The sequence below is a fragment of the Amblyomma mixtum genome, chromosome 3, assembly GCF_055824585.1.
Source record: "Amblyomma mixtum isolate Tamu chromosome 3, ASM5582458v1, whole genome shotgun sequence".
Taxonomy (NCBI): Eukaryota; Metazoa; Arthropoda; class Arachnida; order Ixodida; family Ixodidae; genus Amblyomma; species Amblyomma mixtum.
Genome location: NC_143014.1, coordinates 245,004,630 through 245,023,341, shown reverse-complemented (window position 1 = coordinate 245,023,341; position 18,712 = coordinate 245,004,630). Strand labels below are relative to the sequence as shown.

The 18,712-nt window shown below is 48.3% G+C and overlaps 1 protein-coding gene across 3 annotated transcripts in view; it reads right to left on the bottom strand.

The window, feature by feature from the left end:
- Positions 1-611: 611 nt before the first annotated feature.
- Positions 612-18,712, bottom strand: part of LOC149354226 (uncharacterized) — a 40,419-nt gene continuing 22,318 nt past the window's right edge. Inside the window, exons 3-7 of one of the 3 annotated variants that reach the window (XM_089577474.1) lie at positions 16,722-16,957; positions 15,030-15,251; positions 12,384-12,488; positions 10,646-10,968; positions 784-919 (exon numbers count right to left, since the gene is read on the bottom strand). In XM_089577474.1, the coding sequence (XP_089433600.1) occupies positions 10,661-10,968; positions 12,384-12,488; positions 15,030-15,251; positions 16,722-16,957 (871 nt within the window). In that variant the 3' untranslated portion in view covers positions 784-919; positions 10,646-10,660. Of the gene's footprint in view, positions 920-7,007; positions 7,057-10,645; positions 10,969-12,383; positions 12,489-15,029; positions 15,252-16,721; positions 16,958-18,712 lie in introns of those variants that run through there. The other 2 variants (XM_089577475.1, XM_089577476.1) reach the window with 2 other exon arrangements.

The window sequence follows — 18,712 nt, the reverse complement described above, 5'->3', positions numbered from 1 at the left end:
AACAAAAACTCTCCTAATTTTACACGTCACTCAGTCTCATCGTAAGGCACTGCAACTTCACTATTATCTGCGAATTCTGATAACGCGATTACACTCGGCGGTAGGTGATCCGTAGTTAGTAAGCTGGGTAAAGATAGCCCGGTTAGTTTTTGTAATTGTGTGAACTTTAATTCTCATCAACTCTGACATGCAAGGAATCCTGGCTTTCAGGCTGGCATAGGACAGGGTTAATTGCAGACATTAGAGAAGCCTTTGCCCTGCAGTGGGCTTAGTTAGGCTGATATAAATGTGGTATCAGTTTTGATTTGCACAAGCTTGAAGCAGGTAGCAGAAAAAAAAACACTTATAGTATATAGTAACCAGTTGTCGGTAGTTTTCATTTCGTAGTGAAGCAACGGAGGGATTGGAAAGAATGCAATTAAATAGAGCGAGTGGACAATACTCACATATGGATCAGACTCAGATATTAAATGAAGTGTGCTATCGGGACCATGACAACTCCTCCAGGAGATAAAAAGCTTAGACGACATGAGTGACGAATCAAACTTTGGTTTTATTCTCTGGATTCCATAGGCGAATCCCGATTCCATACGAATAAAGGGTCGAATTAAGGTAGTGCTTTTTTTATAATCATCGAAATATATTTAATGTAGAATAAATTTAACCTCGATGTGCGGTTCGCGCCGGTCGCCGTGGCGCAGCTCATCGAGAGACAGTGATGTGTACATCCTGCCGCAGGCCCGTGTCGTGCAGATGTGCAGCACGCTGCAAGAGGAGAACACCGACTCGCCGACTGCTGCGCGGGACGCCATGGAGACCCGCAAGACTCCGGCCAGAAGTATACAGCGGGGCCTGCGGACCTGTTCTTGAGGGTCCCAGCCTCGGCGTCGCAGGTCCGGGTGACGAGGGGCACGACGAGCTGCGCAGACGAAGAGAGCTCTTGGGCGCCGGTCGCCAGCTAGGGCTAACTGTTACAAGAGGCTTCGCTGAACTCGTCAGACATGATCAGAAAAGTTGTGTTCGTTGGCTTCACGTAAATACCGGCACGACCAGCAAACCTGATTTTATTACGTGAACACACTGAGACTTGTGTAGATTACCTTATTTTACGAGGGCCAGGTTTTAGTCAAATGTGGTTTGGGAGGGGGGGTTAACGCCCCGAAACATCCCAGGCCATGAGGGACGGCCGTAGTGAAGAGTGCCGGAAATTTCGACCATCTGGGGTTCTTAAACGTGGAATCACATCGCGCACTACACAGACTTCTAGAATGAGATCTGAAAGAGGGCTGTGCGAACGGTATTCTTTCGAAATCTAATCGAATATTAATAGTGTCGGTAATAACCCAATCGAATACGAATCGAATATTTACGAATCGAATATCCGGTACTTCCAATAGCATTCGTTCGAAACGGATACTTGTGGTACACACTGAAGAGCTAGCGGCGGCGCTGCGTTAAGGCGCTAAAACTTTACAGCTTTATGGCTGTAGCTGCTAAAATATGCGACACTAATCTCAAGAAAGGAATACGGGTCGTGAAGTCAGCGTAGTAGATCGGCGACCTTCATGTCGGACGTATGAGAAAATTGCGCTTTGCTCCTGTTCACGAGAGCGAATAAACTAACACCACAGCTCACAGCATAAGGGCGGCGAGAAAAATGTACCAGTCATGGATTCCCACGTTGGGCATTAAGGCAGGGCTTAAAAGACCTGCCTGAGCCCTGCCACATCGCCTAACCTTGGAGGCCATGTGTGAGCATTCTGAACGCCGCCACATGAATGGACCGCGTCGTGCCGATGAAACATGCCTTCCCGTGCATATCCATTGCGGCAGCATACTGTGCGGCGCCGGAGTGCACCCTTTTCAGGGAACAGTCGTAGAAGAAAACTACGTAGAGCCCTTTTCACAGTTAGCGCCAATCATTCCAAAACTATCAAAAAACTTTAAAACATATTCTCTTCCTTTTCTGATAATTTTCTGAATGAATATTTCATTCGTTCAGCTAATCGAATTGGAGGACATTAAATTCTTTATTCGCGGTTTTCTATAATCGCACACCAAAAAAATCATTTTAGTGCGTGTTCATGGTATCTTTAATCTATCGGCACAAATTATAGGCTGATAATTATAGCCATCATGAATCCTCAACCACGGGAACTCAGGTTGACTGAAAATGATGAACACGAAGGGCTACGTAAACGAACAGCGCTTGTGACCTCCTACTCAATTTGCGCCAAATAATTAGTGGCCATCCTGTACCAGCGAGCTTCCGATAGGCTTGCGCTACGGTGCGAATGAAGTACAGGCTCGCACGTTGGCACCTATATTCCCTAACTTCACAGCGGCCGCTCTATGCGCGATCCCCTGTGACGTGAACGACGTCGGCCTGCAATAGTATGGCGGAACCGGGATCAGATGATGATGATGAATTTTATTCGCGCAAGGGAAACTTTGGCCAAAGAGCGCCGAGGCACAAGCTGTTTTTCGTGCACTCAAGGTGGGGTCACAGACCCATATTTCCTACCCCACACATTCCGCATACGAGGCGGATGCTCAAAGCAGTAGGCCACCGCAGCGGTACGAAACCGGGACCGAATCCTCAAGCGGAAACATCCGCATTATCTTGCTGGCTTGGGAGAACGGTTTTTAAGTTGTCCTACGCCAGAAGGACTGCATGGTCATGGCCGCTATCGAGGATTTGCCTGATATCATGTTTGCGAGGGCTGCGCAGTGGCTCATTCGTAGGGAAGGATATATTGCTATCGTTCTCAATATTAAAGGCGGGTTGTTGCGAAGAAAGTACGATCAATGTTCGTTAAGACACTTCAGTAACGCAGACGAAACGAAGTTTGACCCCGCTGCGGTGTCTCAGAGGTTACGGCGTTTGGCTGCTGACCTGGAAGACGCGGGCTCGATACCGACCGCGGCGGTTGAATTTCTTCGTCACTACGGCGTCGCTCATAGTTTGAGTTGCTTTAGACGTTAAACCCCATTAAACCAAACCAAACCGAAAAGAAGTTTGAATCTCCGACGGAATCTAATTTTCCGCAATGATTTCGTAGACGCGTGAGCGGCAACAATATGTTCCTGTTCCTGGATTAGATTTGACACCTTCGCTGTCGTGCACTAGTCTATTTGTGACGTAATCTTGTTAATTCATCTTCAGAAACAAGTTCCGCAGTTGCCACTCCTTAATCCATGCTAGACTACATGCTTCGTTTGTCTGGCGTCCATCTCAAGGTTATACCACCGACGATTAAGAAGCGATTCTGAATCGCTTCGGCCTTTTTATCGCCTCACATTATTCCGAACACATCAGCGTAATCTCTATTTAAAGAACAGTGACTTTACACGCGCTTACGTCCCCTCACTGCCTCCTTTTGTTTGTACTACTAGTGTTCGTACTCGTGAATTTCACAATTTTTCGGGCACACTATTGGCGTTTTCGTACTTGTTAGCTGCCCACGACGTCCTAAGGATGTAAGTAATTGTCCCTACAAAATTCTCATTAACTCATGTCCCTCAGGAGAAACCGCGCAGAAATTCGGCGAATGACGGAAAGGGCACAGCACTAGCACTGCCTGCCAACTGTTGGTTTCAAGTTCAGCTTTTTTGGATATCACTTTAATTTGCGACGCAAATGTAGAATGTTGTAAGGTACTGATATTAATATGTTATTGGGAATGGTCTAACTTGCCGATTTGTAAAAAATCTGGCTTTTAAAATTTGTCCTGCGCTTGAGCAAAGTGGTTAAGATTGCGATATAAAAACATTGGGTTGTATTTCTATCAAAAATAGAAGAAAATCAACCGCGTCTCGGGGAGAGATTTGCGGATATATTGATTGCTGTTATGTAAACTTACGATATGTGAAAAAAAAAAAACCTGGAGGTTTGGCATTGCTAAGCACGGAATATTATGGGGAAGCAGTTTTTTGCAGGCGACCTCCATCGCCACCTACCTAAAATCGCAACTGAGGTGCTTACAAACCCAGGGGGGGGGGGGGGGGGGGCAGTTATGCGCCTTTCCTTTCCTAAAAATGAACGGAGTCTACAATGTTCTCAACGTCAACGCCAATCAGACCCATAAAGCACCGGCGGCATATTTCTCCATCGCGTTTCGGATAAAACCCTGTCAACGCATACGGAAGCAGCGCACATCTGTGTCACTACCGCCACGCAGGTCAAAGCACGATTGGGATGTCCACTGACTTGGAGCCAGTTATACGCCTTTCCTTCGTGACTTCGTGCGCGCAGATAAAAGCTGATGAAGACGACGATGTGCAGACAGCCTCCCGCCAGGCAGCGGAGGAACATGGTTCAGGCTCGGCAGCTGGTGGGTCGGTGCGGCCCCTCACTGGGGTTGCGCCGGCTCCCGGCCAGAGCTTCACTGGGGTTGCGCCGGCTCCCGGCCAGAGCTATTCCGATCACCCTTAAATAAATACGACAAGATGGCTATCAGATGTAATAGGAATGCTAAAAACTTTGAAAAATTCCAGATCATCCAATGGAACTGCAGGGGTTTCAGATCTTGGAAAAAGCGGTCACACCTCCAGCTTTACCTGCAGTCCCTAGGTGACATGCCGGCGCTCATTGCTCTACAGGAGCCCGGCATAGACGCTAAATTATCAGGCTACAGCACCTTTCAGGGGGGCCCCTCTACGTGCATCCTGGTGAATAAGGCTTACACCGTGGTTCAGGTCGACTTAGACTTGAGTACCGAGCAAGAATATACGAGGGGGTACCCAAAAGAAACCGGACTAAATTTTTTTGTCGGCAAAGCTTCTGTGGTAACGCGTTTTGCCACTAGGAGCGCATGGAACGAACATTCCAGAGTCAGTTAGCCGAGTGCCGTCGTTGAAGGAGGTCAGACTAGTTTAGGCAGGGTTTTAGAGTGACGACCGTTTTGTGTGAATGTCGTTTTTGCAATGGCTGATTTTCGTGAACTGCGTGCGCCGGTGAAATTCTGATTTTTGCTCGGAAAAAGTTGAATGGAAACTCTTGAAATATTATGAAAGACCTACAAGGACGATGCTATGGGGACAACTCAAGTGTTCCTGAATCGAATCCTGAATCAAAGCAACAATCATGCCAATGGAAAACTTCAAATTCACCTCGCCTCAAGAAAGCTCGTCAGGTGAAACCAAACCTCAAAACAATGCTGATTTGTTTTTCCGACGTGAGAGGAGTCGTCCATTGAGAATTTGTTCCGCAGGGTCAGACAGTTAGCCAGGCTTTCTACTTGGATGTTTTGAAAAGATTGGGCAACAGTGTGCGGTGGAAGCGGCCAGATTTGTGGCGGTCGGGTGACTGGTTTTTCCATCATGGCAATGACCCTGCTCACACAGCCCGTCCTCTACGACAATTTTGGACCGAAAATGGCATGACCCCTATTCCTCAACCCTCATACTCTCCCGACCTTGCCCCGTGCTACTTTCTTTGTTTCCTATAATGAAAAAAATGGAAAGCGTTTCGCTGATGTTGCTGAGGTGAAGAAAAAAACGACGGAGGCACTGTCAAGCGCAACAAAAGATGAATTTAAACAATGTTTTGAAAAATGAAATGAAAGATTCGACAAGCGTATCATTGCAAGTGGGGAATACTTTGAAGGAGATTGAAGGTCTGTGCTTAAAATGTGAACAAATAAGATCAAACAAAAATAAGTCCGGTTTCTTTTGGGTACCCCCTCGTACAATGGTCCGAGTACTGCCTCTCAGACGCCGCGACCCGTCAATACATATCCTCAACATATACTGCCCTCCGCGTAAGCCGCGCGTAACTTTCAATGAAATCTTCCTTCGCGCGATAAAATTGGCAGCCAAAGAGCCTCTAGTGATCGTTGGAGACTTCAATGCTCCCAGCCTTCATTGGGGCTACCACTTCGAACAGGCAAGAGGACGTAAGCTGGCGGAGCTCATCTCCACCCTCAGCCTCACGTTGCTCACGGACCCGGCGTATCCCACTCGAGTGGGGAATTCGGTAACCCGCGACACGTGTCCAGACCTTTCTCTCGTTAAAAATGCTAGAGCGGCTGCCTGGGAGAACTTGGGAGATTCTCTAGGCAGCGATCACCTCCTTCTCCGGATTACACTCGAGGCAAAGGCAGCGCGCAAAAAATGGAGTCAGGCCAAGCTGACCGATTGGCACAAATTCCGGAATCACACTATCCCTCCCGTACTATTTTCCGGCGGCTACGCGGAGTGGGCTAACCACATATACAACATTCAGAAACAACGCGTCACAACACTACAAACCACCGAAGAGATCCCCGCAGTGGACACCCACCTCCTGCATTTGTGGGGGGCGCGCCGGAGCTTAACTAACGGTGGAAAAAGCAGAAAACTAATCGCAAATTACGCGACCGCATAGCCAAACTCACAGAGCAGGCTGTAGCGTATGCTGCCGAGCTCTCAGATTAAAATTGGATAGCACGCGGCGACGCCGCAGCTCATCAGATGAGCTCGAAGGGGACGTGGCGTCTCTTTCGCAGTCTAATCGACCCCTCCCAAACGAGAGGGGAGACGCAAAAGCAGCTCCGGCGGGCTCTGCAAGGGTTCCAAGGTACGACGGCGCAACTTGCGGATACTCTGTGCGACAGATATCTCTGTCGTATGGAGGACCCGCCTGGGCCAGAGTACATGTACTCTGGCAGGCCTAATGAAACACTCGATGCCCCTTTTGAGTTGCACGACCTTAAGGCGGCCTTAGCAAAAATGCGCCGGGGTACGGCTCCGGGACGGGACCACATAACAGTGAACCTGTTGGCGAACCTACCGGACTCAGCCTACCTTCATTTATTAGAATACATCAACCAGATCTGGGACGGGCGTCCACTCCCTCCCGAGTGGAAAACGTCACTTGTGACGTTTATCGCTAAAACAGGTAAGGCCGTGAATACGGACAACCTGAGGCCCATATCACTGACCTCATGTGCGGGCAAGCTTATGGAGACGATGGTGCGGGATCGCCTCTCTCCATACCTGGAGAGTAAGGGCTTCTTTGCAGTCACCATGTCCGGGTTTCGCCCTCACATGTCTGCACAGGATGTCCTTCTCCAGCTGCACAGGGATGTAATACGACCCACAACTATGCAACACAATGACAAAGCCATCCTCGCCCTTGATCTGAAAGGGGCTTTCGACAATGTGAAACACGGAAGCATCTTGGCCAACTTGAGTTCTACCGATTGTGGGGCTAGTACCTACGCGTATGTAAGAGATTTCTTGTCTAATCGCCATGCCTTTCTTCGGATTGAGGACGAGGAATACGGCCCTTACATGATGGGAACACGGGGTACCCCTCAGGGAGCAGTGTTATCACCGCTCCTGTTCAACATTGCTATGATGCGCCTCCCAAGCCAATTGGCCCGGGTGGAAGGCATTCAACACGCGTTATATGCAGATGATATTACAATTTGGACCACTCAGGGGAGCCTTGGGGACATGGAGGACCGCCTTCAGCAGGCTGCTTCCATAGTCGATGCGTATGCTAATGACTGTGGGCTCCAATGTGCTCCAGCAAAATCAGAGCTTCTGCATGTCAGAGCGAACCCAAAGGATAGGACAGCAATACACATCTCTCTGTCAGGAGGTCCTATTAGAGAGGTGGAGGAGCTCCATATTCTGGGCCTCTTCATTCACCAGAGCCTCAGACCGGACTCCACTATTTCGAAACTCAAGAGGCATGATCCGCCGCGTTTCCAACAAGCGGGGTGGTCTGCGGGGCAGGGACGCGCTTCGGCTTGTCTATGCCTTCGTGACTAGCCGGATCCTCTACGCCGTGCCATATCTCCGCACTACTAAGCAAGACGAGGCGCGAATAGACGCCATCATCCGGAAGGCAACTAAGCGAGCCCTGGATCTCCCGGTGGCTACCTCTAATGCCAAACTCAAGGCATTGGGGGTGCTAAACTCCTATCAGGAGCTGCGGGAGGCCCACCTCGTGAACCAATACACGCGGCTCACGCAGATGGCTCCTGGGCGCCGCCTGCTAAACCGCTTACACATCCAACACGACTGCACTCCAGAGGAGACGGAGCGTATCCCAGTACTATGGCGCCATATGCTCTGGGTCTCCCCGCTCCCCCGTAACATGGACACCGACATGCATGAAAACAGACGGCAAGCGCGGGCTCGGGCTCTTGAGAGACAACACGGCTCCCGACCCGGCGTATATTATGTTGACGTAGCAGGGCCATCGCCCACGGGATTTTACTCGGCCGCTGTCGTTCACCAGGAAATGCACGTTGATGGACTCTCCTTTCGAGCCCCGAATTCAATGCGGGCCGAGGAAGAAGCGATAGCGCTTGCTGCCGCCCACGCCAATTCGAGAATAATCATCACGGACTCCCGAAAAGCATGTGAACATTACTTGGCAGGGGAGATCTCCCCCTTAGCTGCTTGTATTCTACGACGGACTGCCACTGGTCCAACACCCAAACGAATCATTTGGGCTCCTGGCCACCAGGGCTTACGAGGTAATGAGGCCGCTGACGCGGCTGCCTGAGCGCTTACTCACCGGGCTCCTCATCCCAGCTCTTCTGGCTCAGAGACTAACCAGCCGCTGCTGCGATTCAGGGAAATATTAACACATTATAGCGACAACCACCGCCTTTTCCCGGCCCCTGCAAAATGGCTGAGTAAGACGGAGGAGCGAACTTTAAGGCGCGTGCAGACAGGTACTCTACTCTGTCCTGCAATAATAAAACATTACGATCCTAACACGGATGGGCGATGCCCACACTGTGGGGAGACCTGTGATATCTTCCACATGGTGTGGGCATGTACTCAGAATCCCCACCTCACCCCTTCCCCTACCCCTTCCAGAGAGGCATGGGAGGCTGCCCTCCTCAACTGCTCCTCGTCATGCGGTGTCCCGGACTAGGGACGCCGACCATGTAGCGGGGCCACTCTGTGGCTCCCAAACTCTTTTTCACAAAATAAAAGTTTTCACCACCAGTGCACAGCGCGAGAGTGTATTAACGCGAGACGTGACCGGCTGTGGAGATAGCCTACAGTGCTCTCGTGCAGTGGCCAGCAAAGCTGATCTGTTCGCGTCGCCACGATTCGATACCAGTCAAGGCAATATTTATTTCGTTTCTGCCGGCATCTGAAAATCTTCACAAAGACATAGCCTTTTTCAAGATTGCTAGCGAAGTAGAGCTTTCGCATTAAATGTTTCTTTCATAAAGAACTTCCCTTAGAAAAATTGCGCGTTACCAGACTTGCTGGGTATGTTACCGCTAGAGTGCAATACGGTATTAGCGAGAGAGCAAAATAGAGACCCCTGGAATCGCGTGCCAATCCGTGCCAAACTACACGCAAGCGCCGCCCGACAAAGCAATCCTGGCCCGATCTCGAGCAGAGCGAAGCAACGACCGCGCTGCGCTGGTCTCGACATCAGCAGTGCTTCGTCAGGGTGTGCTCGCATTCAGTTTGCTATGGATTGACACGCGATGGCAGAATCACTCAATTTGTTCGCGATAGTAATACGCCTCAACATGTCACCTTGAGAGCAAAAACATTCTTCGACTTGGGGACTGCTGATATTGGCTTTATTGGTTCCCTCCACGGTTTATTTCCTCTTTTGAATTCGACAGCACTTCTAGTAATATTGCTAAAACAGCCGGCGGCATGTGTGTACAAGCAGACGGTATGAAAAATTCCACCAATGGCAAGAAAAATAGGGTGACGAATTCATGGGGCGCTATGAGGCACCTCTACTTCAACAATTCTATAAACGACGTTCGTCTGTATATTCTCGCCGCTGGCCGACCTACACCTAGCTGGCGCCAGTTTTCCCGACGTTCGTATCAATACTGTGACGCAACCGTTCGTTGTACAGCGTTCCGGGTGGCGTCATGCGTGCGCGCGTGTCTGTCCGCCAATCCACCTAAGGACAGTAATGCTGTCGCATTCCGTGAAGTCTTGAGTGTGCTTCCCGAATTTTTTGTGACGTTCAGGTATCATATTCTTGCAATAAAACCAGGGGATGATGGTCAGCGCCCGAGTCACTCCTTACAAAAACTGCGGTGCAATTCAACCTGGACTTGACTTAATTATGCCTCATTGCCCCTGTCTACAGAATTCTCTGGACATGAAAGCTGAAACTCAAAGTCAAATTTAAAGGAGGACATACACTTTCAAGCAAAGCAAGAAGCATGCAGTATATGATAGCTGCTTAAGCTCCATTTAGCTCAGACTTTTGTACCTTTTTCCAGCACAATGTGTTGAAGGTATACTTGACCTGAAATTTAATGTTCACACTATGTTCATTTGCATGTTTTTTTTTTCACTTTCCTCACCTTCAAAGCAGAGACCTCTGTACCTATACTCAGCAAGCTCCTGAAAGGTTTTCATAAGTTCTGTTTCATAGCTAAATCATTCTTATCTAAAATGGGCAGAGTGGCCACCATGCAGGGATGCTGGTGCTCCCCATTAATTTAGGATCAAAGCTCCCTCGCCCCTACTTCTGCTTTACAGCAATGGCAAAATTCTCCTGAAATAGATTATTGTGTGCATTCAAAACAGCGATATGAATTAACTGAATTTCATCACTCTAGCATTTGAAGAGAAGATAACAGCCTGCTTTGTGATACAGAAATCTCTTTGCCTAAAACTGAACCACAAAGTGCATGCATTGACTGACCTGCTTTGGCCTCGTCTAGTGAGCTGGTGGACAGCTTAGCAGCTGCACTACGGCGAAATCCATTGGTCTTCCCAGAAGATAAGCTTCCCACAAGAATAAGGAGAAGGACTGCTCGAGAGGTGGCCTCGTGACTGGCCCCTTGACGGGAAGCGTACCACGGCCGCCCGTCTGACAGATGGCATTCGCCGAGAGGTCAGCCCCCCGTGCAACGGACACCTTCACAACAGGCTCATCTCCTTTGCTGCCGCTGTGCACGGCTCCTCCTGCTGCAGCCGGGGACGCCAGCTTCAAGGCTTCTGGTTTATTGATCTCGCCCAGTGGCACTAGAATTTGCACGCAGTTAAGACGTGTCGTCAGAGGAACTGCAAATATGACTTAATAAGGTAATAACAGCTGCCATAAATAAGATATACGGGATGGAGATGATTGCCGGAAAAGAGGCTATGTTAGGGTACGCTACTTATGAAGGCAATGAAATAAAAACTCTTCAGGAACCTTAACATGATCGCGTGCAAAAAATAAGGTGCAGTAAGTGACATCACAACCTGATTCAGTACTATCACTAGAGAAGGATGTTAAGATAACAAGAAAAAAATAACATGACAACCACTTTTTACATCCCTGCTCGGTTCATTTTTTCAGCCATGCCATCATCACCCTCCTCCAACACGCGAGGTCTCCTTCAGTGTGTTCACATGCACAAGTTTCTCAAAAAAACCAAAACGTGTATACGAATGTGGCTCACAGAGCTTTTAAGGTTGACTAATTAGTTCTATCTTGCCCCTAGAACATACATATGCGGCTTAAATCTGTCACACAGCGACCGAATTCTATTTTCCTTCTAGCTTGCAAATGCTATCCAGCCAAATTGAGAAGGCAGTCACTTAAGCTGCTTTTCTGGATATCTACCACAAGAAAACTTTTGCAGTCATCTTTAGAGCACAGTATACCTCTCCCGCATGTGGCATCAGTGCACGTGTTTGCGGCTCAAAAGATGCGGCCCCTGACAACATGCTGCAGCCGGTGTGACGCGTGCCAAGGAGTCTCTCATAGCAAGAAACAAGGCGGCGGAACACTCGACCCATGCAGTAGCAGTTCAGAAGCGATAGTGCGCGATATTGCCCACTGGGGCCACGCTCATCCGACGCCACAGGGAGAACCCAATTATGAGCCATATTTTGCTTTTTGCTACGAGCACCGCGAGGCAGGGGTAAGTGCTGGTCTGCGGCGCACAGTGTGCAAATTCAACAGAAACCTAGACATCGATGCCATATTTGCACCTACATGCTTTACAAGCCACAACAGATTTTTTTGACAATGTTTTCTTACTAGCATGATATCCACATCTTGTTCTTTATTAGACCAGGAAGAGGAAGAAAAGGTTTCAGAGAAAATGTTGTCGGATCATCATCAGCAGCCCGACTACGCCCACTGCAGGGCAAAGGCCTCTCCCATGTCTCTCCAATTAACCCTGTCCTTTGCCAGTTGCGGCCACCCTATCGCCGCAAACTTCTTAATCTCATCCGCCCACCTAACTTTCTAACGAAGTGGATTCCAAGAGAAGGCAAGCGTAGTTAAAATATAGTACGAAATAATTTGGAGTAATGCAACAACAAAAAGCATTAGTTCAGTAGTGTGCACATACGTTTTCTACAACGAAAAAAACTTGTGAAAGTCGCAGGTTTTAAGTTCGTACTGACATTTCTGTAAACCTCACGGAGCAGCAATTGGCACTCACTCTGCTTGACTGATGGCATTGCTGCGTCGTTCTCCTTATCTTTATCGCCTTCCGCAGCCCTGCCCAGCTCGTCTGCATAGATCTTCTCGAAGGCAGCGGTGTGGTCTAAAGGAAACGAGAAAAGCATGTTTGTTAACTGTCACCAACTGCTCTGCCTGAAACACATGCTAAATATATACTCATTCAAAGTGCAGGCAATGAAAGTAAGCTCAACAAGCTGCAGAAAGTACACGAGGAACATTCTGCAAGTTGCAGACACGGCTAAAATCACAATTATGATTTAAAGGCAAAGTAACTAAAAAATATGGGTACCAAATGAACTTATTGGTTTTCAAATGTGTTTTTAATACTGCGATGCCCCATCTGTCCTTCATCGAGTTTCTGTGCTCCTTCTTCAATATTCACCTGAACCAACTCGACTAGATGAACCATCTAGTGGGATTCATTCCTGATGTTTTATTTCTGGAACTTTACAAATTGAAAATAGTTTTGCTGGGAAGTCTTATTCAATACACCTTTCATTCATGCCCCGAGCCGTGTTTTGAGACATTATACGACGCGTTTTTTTACACCATTTGATCCCACCCCGTTTTACGAAGCCCACCGTCAGTCAAAATATTTGTTCAACACTGTTCCCACTTCGAGTTATAGATCAATTCGCTCTCGCCCTACCATAAGCTTGCCGTCCCGGTTAGCTCAATTGGTAGAGCGACTGCTCCGGTGTGGCGGTGGTCCCGGGTTCGAACCCCGGACCAGGACGAATTTTTCTTTAACTACGAAGTTTCTGTGAAAGCTGTATAGCTTTCCTTTGTGGCCGTATGGCTGCGCTCGGGTGGACGTCAATGAGTAATTACTCCCTTATTACAAATCTACTCCACCTTGGGGGATTCCCCTAAAAATATTTGTTTTATTAACCGCAGGTGTTGCTTCTGCCAAAACCTACGGTATCTATATTTGTCTAAATTTTTGGTCAGAAAGGCATTTATGCGACTGTTCTTGGCGCCTACGACACCCTTTTTTTTTCTCTCACTTTTTTCCTGATAATACGATACATCTGTGTGGGTGTTCTTTGCGGTAGCTAGGCCTAAAACTTCGAGCACGGCTCCGGCGAGAGCAGCTCCTGCGTGTTCTCGTTTGCTGTGACAACTACTACAGAGGAAGAAAAGCACAAGGAATGTCCAGAGCACTCAAAAAGTCCCGATCGGTGGCGGCGCAGGGCGCCTGAAGTTTCGACCGCCTGGGGTCGAACGCAGGCCTCTAGAATGACATCAGAAAGAGGGCTGTGCGAACGAAATTTTTTGAAAATCTAATCGAATATGAATAGTGTAGGTAAAAGCCAAATCGAATACGAATCGAATATTTGACTTGCGTCAGTATTCGTGCGAAACGAATGAATGTGGGACACGGCGAAGCGCTAACAGCGGCGCTGCGTTAAGGCGCTAAAACTTTACAGCTTTATGGCTGTAGCTGCTAAAATATGCGACACTGATCTCTACAAAAGAATACGCGTCATGAAGTCAGCGTAGAAGATCGGCGACCTTCATATCGATCGTTTGAGAAAATCGCGCTTTGCTCTTGTTGACGACAGGGAATGAACTAACAGCACAGGTCAGTACATGAGGGCGGCGAGAGCAATGCACGGGTCACGGATTCTCAGATTGGGCATTAAGACAGGGCTCAGAATACTTGCGCGAGCCCTGCTACATCGCCTAACCTTGGAGGCGTTGTATGAGCATTGTGGACGCCGCCTCACGAATGGACCGCGTCGTGCCGATGAAACCTGCCTTCCCGTCACATATGCATTGCGGCAGCGTACTGTGCGGCGCTCGAATGGACCCTGTTTAGGAAACGGTTGTAGAAGAAAACTATTTAGAGCCATTTTAGCAGTTAGCCCGAATTATTTCAAAACTATTCCAAATCTTTAAAACATATTCTCTTCCTTTCCAATAATTTTCTGAATGAATATTTGCTTCGTTCAGCGAATCGAATAGGACGATATTTAATTCGTTAATCACGGGTTTCAATAATCCACCCCGGAACTAAGGTGGGAGAGATCATCACCAATCATAATCTTCTCCGCTACGTCATCGTAGCAAGTCCGCATACGGTATGCTCACTCGATGGCCGCTGGCCCTGCAAAAGTGCGACACCAAAAGCGGGTCCAAAACGGGAACGCCGACGCCATGTCGAGGCTTGTGTGTTCCAGTCAATCTTGAGCGAGCTGACTGCGTGGGGAGGAGGCTGCGCATTGTATTCCTTTCTTTCTTTTCATTGTGTTATTTAGTGTTGATCGGGAGGAGGAGGACACAATATTAGATCCCGCCTCGTTTCACGAAGTCCATCGCCGGTTTTCTGGCCGCTGAATATAGCTTCTGGCAAAACGTCAAGTGCTAATTTTGATATAAATTTCTGGTTATAAAAAAGTTTTACGCGACTATTTTTCGTGCCTAGGACGCGATTATTTTTGGTCTCCGTCGTTTTGTCTGATTATTCGGTAATTTTTTGTGTGACTTTTTTTCGCTAGCCAGACATCAAACTTCGAGCAAGCCACCGGCGAGATGCCCCGTAGCAGCTCCTGACAGTTCTCGTTGGCTGTCGCAATTTAGACAGGGGAAGAAAATCACAAAGAATGGCCAGCACACTCACGAAGTCCCGATCGGTGGCCGGCGCATGGAGTCGGATGGCACGCACGGCACGCACGGATGGCAGGGATTCTTCCCGCTCCCGTTACGGCGCCATTGCGAGGTCGGGAGTCGGGCTGCGTGCCAGCAGCACAAGTCATCCGGCCCGAGCTGTAACCCTGTGTAGCTGAAGTACAGCTCGGAGTAACGCCGACCGGTCCACGTCGGCTTGCTCCAAGGAAACGCCCTATATTAGGGTTGAAGGTGAAAGTGTAGCGACAATTAACAACAAATTGCACAAGGAATATAAAGCAACAAATCCCATGGTAAAAAACCGTAGGTGGGACCTCCCGTTCGATTATCTTCCCCCTTGCGTCTCGCGCTGATTCATCCTTTCACAGACTATCAAGCTGCCTGAGCGAAGCGCCATTAACGACGACCAGACATGAAAATCTGAAAACGACGTTTTCTATTTTAGCCCAGCAGCAGGAGCGGCTAGACCCGAGTTGATTTGCAACTACATCAATCCTCGTCTGCATATCTTTGCCAATGACTCCGAGAAGTTTGGTGTGCATAGCGGGAGCTACTGATGTTAGTGCGTTGATTTTTATTACTCAAAAATTGTTAAAAGACTGGGATTATGGGGTTTAACGTCTCAAAGCGAGTCAGGCTATGAGGGACGCCGTGTGTGAAGGGCTGCGGAAATTTCGGCCGCTTGTGGTTCTTTAATTACAGACACGTAGTTTCGGTTGCATGTTTTCTTCTCTGTAATGACGCATTAAGCGCTAGTATACCTGGATCGTCATGTGGTATTCGCCTGGGACCACTAAATAGAGGTTTCGATTTCATCAACCGAAATAAATGTGGTGGGAAAAGTGGCTTGAGGTAACGTGAAGCACAAAAAAACGAGAAATATCATCGATGAGGCGTCGTTCGTTGCCTTTTCGGCTCTTGAAGTAGGGTGGCTAAACCGTTGTAGAGAATTTAAATCACATATCAGCGATAATACTGCCGTTTTTTTTATGCCTTACTTGACCTAAAGCATCTGTGACATCGAAGCCATAGTTCAGTTGATGAAGCTGAAACCGAAATAGCATCAAGAAATACAAATATAATTAATTTAGCCATCGTACGGGAATACCACAAGATGATCCAAGTATACTAGTGTCTAAACTGTCATTTCACAGATGAAAGCACGCCAGCAAAATTTTGCTTTCTATGCCCCTCTAAGCCTAGCATATTCACCAATCGCCAGCGGTTGTAGCTGCCTTCCAACACTCAATGATTCGCTTGCACGCGCACCCACAAGGACATTTCCCAGAGCGAATGAAACAGTCAGTGATGATCTAGAATGCAAGAGAGAAAGCCGATCCACGAAATAACTTCGATAAATAACAACATTGCAGTCCAGCCAGCTGATCAACATTGTTACCATCTAATGAAGAATTTTCAGACTTCATTAAACACTATATCCAACAATCTGAGTTCCATTGGGTTCAGATTGCAAGCCGACATCGAAAAGTCTAACAATGCAGAATAAAGATCAAAACGCAAAAACAACCCATTCAGCGTAATTAATCCCGCGTATAACTCGTTTGCATATGCTACGAATCAGAAATAAGAGTTACGGTAATTAAACTGTGATCATATGAACCGTTTAGTGTCCTCGAAGAAAGCAGTCCAAAGTGTGCAACCCATTTCTTGAACGTTCACTTACATGGGGCAGGAGAGGGAGAGCGTCTACGCAAGGCAGGGGCCCCAGACGGGGCCCTGTTGAAGCCAGATGACGCCACATCACATCCGTCCGTGGAACCCGTTGCAGCCACAGCCGCAGAGCCGTCTGTCATGCGCCTCGCTAGGGGCTGCAATCCACGGTTCCGCTTCCATTTCGAACGGGTGTACCAGCAGAGAGCGGTGGACATGGCAGAAGCTGCCGTTGTTCTTTTCCGCCGCCTGTAAGGCAGAGTGCCAGAAAGCGTACGGCGTTCGAAACGGAAGACGCTTTGTTGCTTGTATATGCTTGGCTCAAAAAACTGCCTGTAGGGTTCGAGTTTAGAACCTTTGAGCAGCTGCAATATGTCTGGGCTCTTCTGATTCCCCGAACCACACGGGAAGTGTACTGTACGGTCTCAAATGAGATAGATTTAGGTACACAACGTTGAATGCACAGCCAAAAATAGTTGTTAAAGGAGCACCCTAAAATATTCTGACTACGATCCTAAGAATGCTTGAACGAAGTGAAGCAAGGAGAAAAGAAAAGGATGAAAAAAAGGGGGGGGGGGGGGGACCTCCGAAGGCCCCTATTAGAGAACTCCTCGACAGCGCGTTAGCAGCTCTCGAGGGCAGAAGTACGGACTGAACAGGAGCTATTCGTTGCTGTGGCGTTATATGTGTTTAGAGTAATGGACACCTTTTTGATTTTCCATTCCGTACTTCATTGCTTCTGCTAACTTCTTTGCACATTTGATTATTTTGATTATTATTTTATTACTGGATTCGATAGCATTTAATCTGGCAGTGATCAGCAGGTACAGTACTCACGGATTGAAATAGGACACTCGAGGCGCGTGGCCACGCGCTCCGAGTGTCCTATTTCAATCCGTGAGTACTGTACATCGCATAACAAGTGTTTTTGCACAGATACACCTTTCCGGAAAATTAAAAAAAAAATACGTTACAGGTCAGATGCAAGCGATTAGCCCCGAACTGCAAGCAAGTTAATTGCCTGGGTGAACGGAATCTAGCTAACCAAATGGAGTTTTAACGTGATCAATTCATGTACAATGCTCATAGAACGAAACGAAGTGAAAGGGGCGCGCGACCTTCGGTACATCCACCACCCCGTGGATGCTTTCCACGACCGTCGCAATGGCGCAACTCGCAGTGGCGCACCTTGCAAGTGAAACCAGCGCTAAGCGAAATGCTTAACACCACGCCATCACAAAGCACCAAATTCTCAAATGGCTGTTCCCTCTTAGAACACCGTTCCTTCAGTTGGCGACGGACAGAGTCATGCATGGCTGGCTGTAATCAGTTATTTACGAGACGCGACAAATGCGGAAGTCGGGTTCCACAGCACGCTCTGGTCGAGAATTTCAAGGCCCTTAGCTGCCGCCAGCAGATTAGGAGATCAATAAGCCATACCTGGTACGTCCCCGTTTTCGCGCCTGAATTTCATCGCATGCGGCAAAGAAATGCAGTGCACGCTGACCTCCCCCAGCCAGTGTGGACTCCACCCACTTACAACAGCGCAGAATCTATGCGCTGGAGGCCAATATGCATTTCCAGACTATCTATAGCGCGGATTGCTCATGAGCACTTGATTATAGCTCACATGTGGTAGCCGTCGCGTGCGCTGCCTATACTGGAAGAAATAAAGAGACGAGGCGCGGACTCTACTAAGCTATTCTTCCTGTGCAGTGTGCTTGTGCCACCAACGTGAATCAAACACAAGAAGCAGCGTTGTTCTAACGCTATCAAAAGAGCTCGGCGGTGATAGCCTGCAGGCAAAACGAGCTTAAAGGTGCAGTAAAGAGGAATCTGTACTCGTCTTTTTGCAGCGGGAACTCGATCTACACGTTCCGAGCATTCTTAGAAACTTCGAATGATTGCCCTGTGCGGTTGATTTCCCTAATTTCAATCGGATTAACGTCCGGCTCCCGCCATTTCTTTAATACCCCGCAGAAGGTGGGAGGAGTCATCCAGCGC